This window comes from Capricornis sumatraensis, chromosome X, assembly GCF_032405125.1.
Source record: "Capricornis sumatraensis isolate serow.1 chromosome X, serow.2, whole genome shotgun sequence".
Lineage (NCBI taxonomy): Eukaryota > Metazoa > Chordata > Mammalia > Artiodactyla > Bovidae > Capricornis > Capricornis sumatraensis.
This window is the reverse complement of record NC_091092.1, coordinates 130,454,684-130,466,928: the sequence shown is the minus strand read 5'-3', so window position 1 is coordinate 130,466,928 and position 12,245 is coordinate 130,454,684. Positions and strand designations below refer to the sequence as shown.

The 12,245-nt window shown below is 40.8% G+C and overlaps 1 protein-coding gene across 1 annotated transcript in view; it reads left to right on the top strand.

The window, feature by feature from the left end:
- REPS2 (RALBP1 associated Eps domain containing 2) overlaps nucleotides 1-12,245 on the top strand; it is a 236,098-nt gene that overhangs the window by 115,761 nt on the left and 108,092 nt on the right. The window contains exon 8 of the mRNA XM_068963320.1: nucleotides 405-547. Within this exon, the coding sequence (XP_068819421.1) occupies nucleotides 405-547 (143 nt within the window). The remainder of the gene's footprint in view (nucleotides 1-404; nucleotides 548-12,245) is intronic.

The window sequence follows — 12,245 nt, the reverse complement described above, 5'->3', positions numbered from 1 at the left end:
AAGGGCAGGGCCAGGTGAAAGGGCAGGGCAAGCCCTTCCTCCAACTATTTCAGGTGCCAGGCTTGGGCACTTCACACCAGGCATTTATTGAATGAGTGTCAGCTAACTGTGAAATTGTGGGCATCCTATTCCTTTTCATCCCATAGTTTTTTGATTGTGCATTCTCTTAGAAAAACATATCTACTGGAGAACTTGAAGACTTTAAATTTTTATTTATAAAGTGCTACTTATGCTAGTGGTATTGATTTTTCATCCTCTGTGTGGCCTCCTGAGATTTTATATGAGTTTGGGGGATCCTGCAGGGCCACCACCAGGGAGCCTAGGAGTTGTGTTTGCATGTTTGAGGCTGAGCAACTTTCCCTCTGAGCCCCATGTTAGACGCTCATGATATCTGCTATATTTAGGGAACTGAGTGATGCCGACTGCGATGGAGCCCTGACCCTGCCAGAGTTCTGTGCTGCATTTCACCTCATTGTGGCCCGAAAGAACGGCTACCCACTGCCTGAAGGCCTGCCTCCAACTCTGCAGCCAGAGTACCTGCAAGCAGGTAAGGCCTGGTCATAAATCCCAAACCTTAGGTGTTTCCCATCCTGACCTTATAAGAAACTTTTGTTTTTTAAGATGATGTCCACATACTTTGAGGAGTTCTTTGTATCTATAGTTACTGTCTTTAACTGATATTAGACTCACAACTTATCATGTGAGTCATAGGGATGATCTGGGTAAGTGTGAGTACTGTCTGGATGGATTTAAACCAAGGTCACTTCAGTTCAGTTCAGTCGCTCAGTCATGTCCGACTCTTTATGACCCCATGAGCTGCAGCATGCCAGGCCTCCCTGTCCAACACCAACTCCCGGAGCCCACTCAAACTCATATCCATTGAGTTGGTGATGCCATCCAACTATCTCATACTCTGTTGTCTCCTTCTCCTCCTGCCCTCAATCTTTCCCAGCATCAGAGTTTTTTCAAATAAGTCAGCTCTTTGCATCTTTCATAAAAATTGTGGACCAGGCAACGCCTGAACCCCCAGCTGATAAAAACATCAAGAGGAAGATCTACCTTTAGAGCCAGTGCTGACTTGGCATCTTCAGGCCAATTCTGGTGTCCCCAAGTGACCTTAGGTAATGGAATGGACTAGGATTCTTGTACCTAATGAAAAAGTTTAAAAATTCCACACGGTAAAATGTATGAAAGGCTGTAATCTTAAAGGTACACTTAAGTTTTTCATATGTATCCACCCATATAACTGCAATCAGATGAAAGATACAGAACATTCTAGCATGCCAGAAAGTTGGAATAGAATCTCTTTGTCTTTTTCATTAATTAACAGCAATCCCCACTTCTCTGGAGAGGAAAGAGTTATAGTGAGTCCAACATTTGTATTAACTTCTTTGGAAGATTGAAAAAATTAGTAGTGTCTTTTGACCATTCAAAGGCAGTGGGCTGATTTCTGATGTGAATTCTATTACTCACAGAAGTATAGCTTCCTTTGAAAGAAACAGCTGTCCAGAAACAGCTGGTGGTTTCAATAGCAATTCTCACTTTTTAGGGAGGATCTCTAAAACATGATAGCTTAGTCATTGATAATTATTGGCAAGAGGGAACCAGTGTCTAAAGAAAATGTGATTAGTCATTAATAGAGCATAAATTTTGTGGTTAGATCTGGAAGAGGTCTTAGATTATCTTGTCTTGTCCCCTTCTCGTAAAGGCATGAGATTCAAAGTGACCAGTTGCTTATCTAAGTCAGTCTTGAGATCACTGACTCTTAAATATTAATAAAAAGTCTGTCCTTCTGTGGTAGGTACTAATGGGTGGAGGCTCAACCAAAGGGAAGAGTGTCTGGTGCCAGGGACTGGTAGAAAAATTGGAGGAAGCATGACCCACAGGATCATGCCCAGAGGTCCTCAGAAAACGTATGAAGGGGAGGGTTCACAGAGCAAATGCAACTACATATTTCAGAACTTGGACTTTGCTTATAGCAGCTGCTTTCTGACACCAGCGGACTGTAACTCCAGCCTGCTCCCTTTCTTTACAGGCTTGGGGAGACTGTCAGGAGTCCCTAGGAACTAGTTTGCAAGTGAGCAGCATGATACACTGCTGTATTTCCTCTTCAGTGTCTCTCTCTATGTCCCTTACTCTGTCTCACTCTCCCCTCTCTCATTCCATTTTGGTTTTTTTTTTTTCTTTATTTTAATTGGAGGCTAATTACTTTACAATATTGTGGTGGTTTTTGCCATATATTCATATGAATCAGTCATGGGTGTACATGTGTTCCCCATCCTGACCCTCCCTCCCACCTCCCTCCCCATCCCATCCCTCAGGGTCATCCCAGTGCACCAGTCCTGAACACCCTGTCTCATGAATTGAACCTAGACTGGCGATCTGTTCCACATATGATAATATACATGTTTCAATGCTGTTCTCTCAAATCATCCCACCCTCGCCTTCTCCCACAGAGTCCAAAAGTCTGTTCTTTACATCTGTGTTTCTTTTGCTGTCTCGCATATATGGTCATCGTTACCATCTTTCGAAATTCCATATATATGTGTTAATACACTGTATTGGTGTTTTTCTTTCTGGCTTACTTTGCTCTGTATAATAGGCTCTAGTTTCATCCACCTCATTAGAACTGATTCAAATGCATTCTTTTTAATAGCTGAGTAATATTCCATTGTGTATATGCACCACAGCTTTCTTATCCATTCATCTGCTGATGGACATCTAGGTTGCTTCCATGTCCTGGCTATTGTAAACAGTGCTGCGATGAACATTGGGGTACACATGTCCCTTTCAATTCTGGTTTCCTTGGTGTGTATTCCTAGCAGTGGCATTGCTGGGTCTTATGGCAGTTCTATTTCCACTTTTTTAAGGAATCTCCACACTGTTCTCCATAGTGGTTGTACTAGTTTGCATTCCCACCAACGGTGTAAGAGGGTTCCCTTTTCTCCACACCCTCTCCAGCATTTATTGTTTTGTTTTTTTTTTTTATTTTTATTTTTTATTAAATTTTAAAATCTTTAATTCTTACATGTGTTCCCAAACATGAAACCCCCTCCCACCTCCCTCCCCATAACATCTCTGTGGGTGATCCCCATGCACCAGCCCCAATCAGCATTTATTGTTTATAGACTTTTTGATAGCAGCCATTCTGACTGGCGTGAGATGGTACCTCATTGTGGTTTTGATTTGCATATCTCTGATAATGAGTGATGTTGAGTATCTTTTCATGTGTTTGTTAGCCATCTGTATGTATTCTTTGGAGAAATGTCTGTTTAGTTCTTTGGCCCATTTTTTGATTGGGTCGCTTATTTTTCTGGAATTGAGCTACAGGAGTTACTTGTATATTTTTGAGGTTAATTCTTTGTCAGTTGCTTCATTTGCTATTATTTTCTCCCATTCTGAACGCTGTCTTTTCACCTTGCTTATAGTTTCCTTCATTGTGCAGAAGCTTTTAAGTTTAATTAGGTCCCATTTATTTATTTTTGTTTTTATTTCCATTAGTCTGGGAGTTGGGTCATAGAAGATACTGCTATGATTTATGTCAGAGAGTGTTTTGCCTATGTTTTCCTCTAGGAGTTTTATAGTTTCTGGTCTTACATTTATATCTTTAGTCCATTTTGAGTTTATTTTTGTGTATGGTGTTAGAAAGTGTTCTAGTTTCATTCTTTTACAAGTGGTTGACCAGTTTTCCCAGTACCACTTGTTAAATAGATTGTCTTTTCTCCATTATATATTCTTGCCTCCTTTTTCAGAGATAAGGTATCCATAGGTGCATGGATTTATCTCTGGGCTTCCTATTTTGTTCCGTTGATCTACATTTCTGTCTGTGCCAGTACCACACTGTCTTGATGACTGATGCTTTGTAGTATAGCCTGAAGTTGGGCAGGTTGATTCCTCCACTTCCATTCTTCTTTCTCAAGATTGCTTTGGCTATTCGAGGTTTTTTGTATTTCCATACAAATTGTGAAATTATTCGTTCTAGTTCTCTGAAAAAAACTGTTGGTAGCTTGATAGGGACTGCATTGAATCTATAGATTGCTTTGGGTAGTATACTCATTTTCATTATATTGATTCTTCTGATCCATGAACATGGTATATTTCTGCATCTATTTGTGTGATGTTTGATTTCTTTCATCAGTGTTTTATAGTTTTCTATGTATAGGTCTTTGGTTTCTTTAGGTAGATTTATTCCTTAGTATTTTATTTTTTTTCATTGCAATGGTGAATGGAATTATTTCCTTAATTTCTCTTTCTGTTTTCTCATTGTTGGTGTATAGAAATGCAAGGGATTTCTGTGTGTTAATTTTATATCCTGCAACTTTACTATATTCATTGATCAGCTCTAGTAATTTTCTGGTGGAGTCTTTAGGGTTTTCTATGTAGAGGATCATGTCATCTGCAAATAGTAAGAGTTTTACTTCTTCTTTTCCTATCTGGATTCCTTTTATTTTTTTTTTCTTTTCTGACTGCTGTGGCTAAAACTTCCAAAACTATGTTGAATAGTAGTGGTAAGAGTGGGCATCCTTGTCCTGTTCCTGACTTTAGGGGAAATGCTTTCAGTTTTTCACCATTGGGGATAATGTTTGCTGTGGGTTTGTCAGATATGGCTTTTATTCTGTTGAGGTATGTTCCTTCTATGCCTGCTTTCTGGAGGGTTGTTTTTTTAATCATAAATGAATGTTGAATTTTGTCAAAGGCTTTCTCTGCATCTATTGAGATAATCATATGGTTTTTATCTTTCAATTTGTTAATGTGGTGTGTCACATTGATTGCTTTGCGAATATTGACGAATCCTTGCATCCCTGGGTTAAAGCCCTCTTGGTCATGATGTATGATCTTTTTAATATGTTGTTGGATTCTGTTTGCTAGAATTTTGTTAAGGATTTTTGGACCTATGTTCATCAGTGATATTGGCCTGTAGTTTTCTTTTTTTGTGGCACCTTTGTCTGTTTTTTATAAAGAAAGCTGAGTGTCGAAGAATTGATGCTTTTGAACTGTGGTGTTGGAGAAGACTCTTGAGAGTCCCTTGGACTGCAAGGAAATCCAACCAGTCCATCCTAAAGGAGATCAGTCCTGGGTATTCATTGGAAGGACTGATGTTGAGGCTGAAACTCCAATACTTTGGCAAACCTGATGCAAAGAGCGGACTCATTGGAAAAGACCCTGATGCTGGGAAAGATTGAGGGCAGGAGGAGAAGGGGATGACAGAGGATGAGATGGTTGGATGACATCATCAACTCTATGGACATGGGTTTGGGTGGACTCTGGGAGTTGGTGACAGACAGGGAGGCCTGGCGTGCTGTGGTTCATGGAGTTGCAAAGAGTATGACATGACTGAGTGATGGAACTAATCTGAACTGTACTGAACTGTCTGGTTTTGGTGTTAGGGTTATGGTGGCCTCATAGAATGAGTTTGAAAGTTGACCTTCCTCTGCAGTTTTCTGGAAGAGTTTGAGTAGGATAGGTGTTAGCTCTTCTCTAAATTTTTGGTAGAATTCAGCTGTGAAGCCATCTGGTCCTAGGCTTTTGTTTTTTAGAAGATATCTGATTACAGTTTCGATTTCTGTGCTTGTGATAGATATGTTAAGATTTTCTATTTCTTCCTGGTTCAGTTTTGGAAAGTTATACTTTTCTAAGAATTTGTCCATTTCTTCCAAGTTGTCCATTTTATTGGCATATAGTTGTTGGTAGTAGTCTCTTACGATCCTTTGTATTTCTGTGTTGTCTGTTGTGATTTCTCCATTTTCATTTCTAATTTTGTTGATTTGATTCTTCTCCCTTTTTTTCTTGATGAGTCTGGCTAATGGTTTGTTTAGTTTATTTATCTTCTCAAAGAACCAGCTTTTAGCTTTGTTGATTTTGGCTGTGGTCTCCTTTGTTTCTTTTGCATTTATTTCTGCCCTAATTTTTATGATTTCTTTCCTTCTACTAACCCCTGGGGTGCTTCACTTTTTTCTTTTTCTAGTTGTGTTAGGTGTAAAGTTAGGTTATTTATTTGATTTCTCTCCTGTTTCTTGAGGTAGGCTTGTACTGCTATGAATCTTGCCCTTAGCACTGCTTTTACTGAATCCCATAGGTTTGGGGTTGTTGTGTTTTCATTTTCATTCATTTGTACACATATTTTGATTTCTTTTTTGATTTCTTCTGTGATTTGTTGGTTATTCAGAAATGTGTTGTTTAGCCTCTATGTTTATATTTTTAATAGTTTTTTTTCTCCCTGTAGTTGACATCTAATCTTACCACATTGTGATCAGAAAAGATGCTTGAGATTTCAATTTTTTTGAATTTACCAAGGCTAGATTTATGGTCCAGGATGTGATCTATCCTGGAGAAGGTTCCGTGTGCACTTGAGAAAAAGGTGAAATTCATTGTTTTGGGGTGAAATGTCCTGTAGATATCAATCAGGTCTAACTGGTCCATTGTATCATTTAAAGTTTGTGTTTCCTTACTAATTTTCTGTTTAGTTGATCTATGCATAGGTGTGAGTGGGGTATTATAATCTCCCACTATTATTGTGTTACTGTTAATTTCCCCTTTCATACTTGTTAGCATTTGCCTTACATACTGCAGTGCTCCTATGTTGGGTGTATATATATTTATAATTGTTATATCTTCTTCTTGGATTGATCCTTTGATCATTATGTAGTATCCTTCTATGTCTCCTTTCATGGCTTTTATATAAAAATCTATTTTATTTGATATGAGTATTGCTACTCCTGCTTTCTTTTGGTCTCCATTTGCATGAAATATCTTTTTCCAGCCCTTCACTTTCAGTCTGTATGTGTCCCTAAGTTTGAGGTGGGTCTCTTGTAGACAGCCTATATAGGGGTCTTGTTTTTGTATCCATTCAGCCAGTCTTTGTCTTTTGGTTGGGGCATTCAACCCATTTACATTTAAGCTTATTATTGATAAGTATGATCCCATTGCCATTTACTTTGCTGTTTTGGATTTGAGTTTATAAACCTTTTCTGTGTTTCCTATCTAGAGAAGATCCTTTAGCATTTGTTGAAGAGCTGGTTTGGTGGTGCTGAATTCTCTGAGCTTTTGCTTGTCTGTAAAGCTTTTGATTTCTCCTTCATATTTGAATGAGAGCCTTGCTGGGTACAGTAATCTGAGTTGTAGGTTTTTCTCGTTCATCACTTTAAGTATGTCAGGCCATTCCCTTCTGGCTTGAAGAGTTTCTATTGAAAGATCAGCTGTTATCCTTATGGGGTTACCCTTGTGAGTTATTTGTTGTTTTTCCCTTGCTGCTTATAATATTTGTTCTTTGTGTTTGATCTTCATTAATTTGATTAATATGTGTCTTGGGGTGTTTTGCCTTGGGTTTATCCTGTTTGGGACTCTCTGGGTTTCTTGGGTGGCTATTTCCTTCCACATTTTAAGAAAGTTTTCAACTATTATCTCCTCGAGTATTTTCTCATGGCCTTTCTTTTTGTCTTCTTCTTCTTGATAGAAGAAGGAGGAGGGAGATAGAGGTGACCAGGAGGAGAAGAGGTTGAATCAAAAGGGGAGAGAGCAGTCTAGCCAGTAATCAATGCCCTATTTGCACTCCGCAGTCTGGAACACTCAGAGAGGTTCATGGAGTTCCACAGAGAAGAGAAGAGGGAGGAAGGAGATAGAGGTGACCAGGAGGAGAGGAGGGGGAGTCAAAAGGAGAGAGATCAATCCAGCCTGTGATCAGTTCCCTAAGTGTTCTTCACAGCCCAGAATACCCAAAGAGATTCACAGAGTTGGGTAGAGAAGAGAAGAGGGAGGGAGGAGACAGAGGTGACCTGGGGGAGAAAAAGAGTCAAAAGGGGAGAGAGCAATCAGGCCAGTAATCACACTCCTGAGTAAAAATGGTTACTGAAGATTGGATTCTTAAAGGTACAGAATTGATAACAAATACCAAAAAGCAAAGATTAAAAATCTAGAGTAGAGGGTAGACTCTGAAAAATACAGTATTAAAAAAAAATTGCAAAAGTTATAAGAAAATATGAAATTTGCTTTAAAAATAGAGTCTTTTTTTTGCAAGGTAATAGGTTTTAAAAGTGAAAATGAAAGGAATAATAAAGAACTTAAAACTAAAAAAATTTAAGAAAATTAAAAAATGATAATAGTAAAATATATCTAAGAATTTCTCTGGAGCTGTTGAGGGCAGTGTGGGGTCAGTTCAGTTTCAGATAGTTCCTTGCTCCAGCTTACTTCTTCTCAAGGTCTATAGATCCCTTCCAGTGTACCAATGCTAACTACAGGGTTTTAATCTGTTACACCTGTCACTTCCAAAGCGGATTCCTTTTCTTTGTTTTTTTTTTTGGCTTCCTCTGTTTGCAAGTCTCTTCAGTATCTCACTTCCGCCCTGACACAAGGGGGCGAAGGTGGTCATTTATTTAGGCTCATTTGTTCAACTGTGCTGTGGGGAGGGAGGAACACTGCAAACAAATATCACTGGCATGTGTGAGGAATGCTCACAGTGCTTGGGCCACACTGTGTTTGCCCCTGCTCACAGCATGTGTGCTTTCCCGGTCTACACTGCTGAGGCTCCAGGTTGCTCTGCAGGCGAACTATCTAAGGCAGACTCTGGGTTGTGTGCACTTCCCAGGTCTAAGCTGCTCAGGTTCAGGTACTCGGGTACTCCACAAAGGCACAGACTCGGTTGGGCCTGCATTTTGTGCCCTTCCCAGGTCTGAGCAACTCAGGTGACCAGGTGCTTGGCGAGTGCACTCTCCCCAGGTGGGGCCGTGCATCTTATCACCTCCCAGGTCCTGGCCACTCAGTTTCCCAGTGCGAAGCTGGAGCGCTGTCTCAGGTGTGCTGTGTGTCTCCTCTGGGGAGCTGATCTCTGGCTGCGACCCTCCTGGATGAGTGGATGTCAACCGTCCAGGATCCCAGGTAGACTCGGTTAGCAACTGGGAGCCTGCTCGCAGTTTGATAGAGGATGCTGTCTCTGGGGCTGAGTTTGCCCTTTTCCTTCCGGCTCTGGCTGGCACCCGCCTGCCTCCCTGCCTCTGATGGGGGATGGGCCAGTCCACTGCTGGCTAGCTCTCCTCTGGTATTTGCTCAGTTCTTTGTTTTGTGAGCGGGCCGGCAGTGCCTTAGGTTAGAACTTTTTCTGGGAAAGTTCTCTCTCTCTCTTTCCTCTTTTTTTTTTTCTTCTCTCTCTCTGGCTATCCCACAGTTTGGGTTGCTATCTCATGTTAGTTCCCTCAGATTGCCCTCAGAGCATTCAGGCTCAGTCCTTACCCTAAGCACTGCAGCCCGTGCCTGCCTGTTCAGCCCCCGCTTGCTGGTGGCAGACGCAAACGTCTAGGCTACTTCTCCACTGGGAGTTGCAGTTAGGTGCATAATCTGTGGGTTTATATTTATTTTTTCCTCCCAGTTATGTTGCCCTCTGAGATTCCAAAACTCCCCACAGACCCACCAGTGAGAGGGTTTCCTGGTGTTTGGAAACTTCTCTTTTATGGCTCCCTCCCCGAGATGGGTCTCCATCCCTAACTTTTTTGTCTCTCTTTTTGTCTTTTATATTTTGTCCTACCTCCTTTCAAAGACAATGTGCTGCCTTTCTGGGTGCCTGGTGTCCTCTGCCAGTGTTCAGAAGTTGTTTTGTGGAATTTGCTCAGTGTTCAAATGCTCTTTTGATGAATTTGTGGGGAAGAAAGTGGTCTCCCCGTCCTATTCCTCCACCATCTTCCATTTTGGGGTTTTGATGAATGTGGTTTCCTTGTTTTTATGTTATGTGACCATGGAACCTAGGCCAAGTGTCATGACTCCTTGTTTGAACCCCTCCGCCACATACCAATTTGTTTGTGACCTGTTATGGAGCATGCATTTATATAGAAAAAATGGAAGAATCTATCACATACCCTTCAATTAAATAAAAATTACCCATCATTTCCAGTTTGTGGTATTAATCTTAAATAATAATTATATAGTCCTAGCAAAAATCATGAGAGACCTCATAAAACCCCATCAAATATAGTGATAGTAAATATATTTTAGGTAAATCCTAAGATTCTAGTCAAGGCTATGGTTTTTCCAGTGGTCATGTATGGATGTGAGAGTTGGACTGTGAAGAAGGCTGAGCGCTGAAGAATTGATGCTTTTGAAGTGTGGTGTTGGACAAGACTCTTGAGAGTCCCTTGGACTGCAAGGAGATCCAACCAGTCCATTCTGAAGGAGATCAGCCCTGGGATTTCTTTGGAAGGAATGATGCTAAAGCTGAAACTCCAGTACTTTGGCCACCTCATGCGAAGAGTTGACTCATTGGAAAAGACTGTGATGCTGGGAGGGATTGGGGGCAGGAGGAGAAGGGGACAACAGAGGATGAGATGGCTGGATGGCATCACCGACTCGATGGACATGAGTTTGAGTGAACTCCGGGAGTTGGTGATGGACAGGGAGGCCTGGTGTGTTGCAATTCATGGGGTTGCAAAAAGTCAGACATGACTGAGCAACTGAACTGAAGGGTTTAGTAGTTAACTTTTAAATGGTTTATCACCCTTGTTTATTTTTGTGTTTGATTCAAGAAAATGGCCAGAACTATTGAGGTCTTCTCTATGCTTTTAGACTTTGAAAAATGTGACTGGTCCTGTTCATTTTGAGGGTTCATTTTTATGAGACCAAATTTAAATTTTTAAAAAACTTAGCTCTTGTTTCAAAAATTTTCAAATTGATCTCTATTTGGTCTTTAAAACAAATTAATCCAGTCTTCAATAACATTGGTGAAGAGTGTAAATTTGGTTGATACCATTGTGCATTCATAAATATGTAAGCTTATTTTCAATAAAGTAACAAAACAAGAATTGTTGCATCTCATTCCCTGCTGTCTGCCAACAGTGAAAATTAACAGGCAGAATTGGAAGGAGACTTTGGATTATTTGGTGGCTTACTCATGGGCTTTTGGATATTTTTATGTCTAGGTGACTGGGTGGATTTGGGTATAGATTTTTAGCCTATAATTTGTTAAAAGTACCTACTGGTTATGTCCTATGTCAGAGGCACTGTGTTATTCTCTGTGGTCAGCGTGCTATATAAAAGAGAGTTCTTACCATCATAGGACTTGGAGACAGTTGGAGAATGGATGACTTTAGGGAGGACTTCCTTAAATGTTTGCACTTAAATGTGAAGGGTAAGCTAAGGGCACTGCAGGTAAAGAAGGGAGAAAAGTGGGCTCTGGGCACAGGGGACAGCAGCTATGCTGCAGTGTCTCTCTCTGATAGGGAGTTTGGAGCAGGGGAGTCATGTGAATTTCAGGTCATGGTGGCTGGATTGCAGAGAGCCAGGCCCTGAAGATACGGCTATAGAGGAAGCTGGGGAACAGATCATGGACAGTGATGATGTGTTTGAAGCAGGGAAGGGACACAGTCAGATTTGCTATTTGAAACGGTCATGCTGGTTGCTGAACTGAGCAGGTTTTGAGGATGAAGGGTGGAAACTGAAGAGCAGATCATGGCAGGGTGGATCACAGCCATGGGAGGCTGGCACTGGGAAGTGACAGTGGAGGAGGAGACATGGGGACTTGCAGGAGAGAGATTTAGCAGTGAATGGATGGCCTTGGTAGTTTTTGAAAGTGTTAGCTTTCTACGCAGCTCGACTCCTTCTTGATAAGGCATCAGTGTATAATTGTAGCCGGGTCACTGATTGGTCAGCTACAAAGATAAATCTTATCTTGGTTAAAACTCCTCTTGGGGCTGGCTTGAGGGACAGTACAAACTTCAAACTTGGAAACGTGTTTTACTGAGGTTTTTTTTTGTTGTTGTTTGTTTGTTTTTTTTACACCAAGGAAAGGGTGAGACGACTTGGTATAGTCAGAAAAATCACTGGGGCTCAAGGTTTGTCCCACCTGCTATCAGTGAAATGCAGACCAGAGGAAGCAGAGGAACAATCTAAGGTGCTTGTGCTCAGCTGTGTGTGGCAGCTCTATCTTGGTGGCCACTGCTTTACCAAGAGGGAAGTTGGCATTTCAAACCCTGGTGGTGATGGGAGGGTGAGAAAGGATTCAAAACAACACCAGTCCATGTTTTAACATTTGATTAACAATATTTTTAAAAACATGCCATTAAAATTCTGATTTCTTAATGGCTGGTCTTGACAAACTGGATTTGTAGCTTCTGTTTACTGTCTACCTCAGTCTGCTTTTCCTCTTTGGAATATTGACAATTTCCTTAGCTATTGAGACATTTCTTTTTTACTTACTTTGTGACAAAAGTGGTGAAACAGAATCTGCTTCTAAGAAATAGTGTGCGTGTTCAGTGTTAGCTTACCAG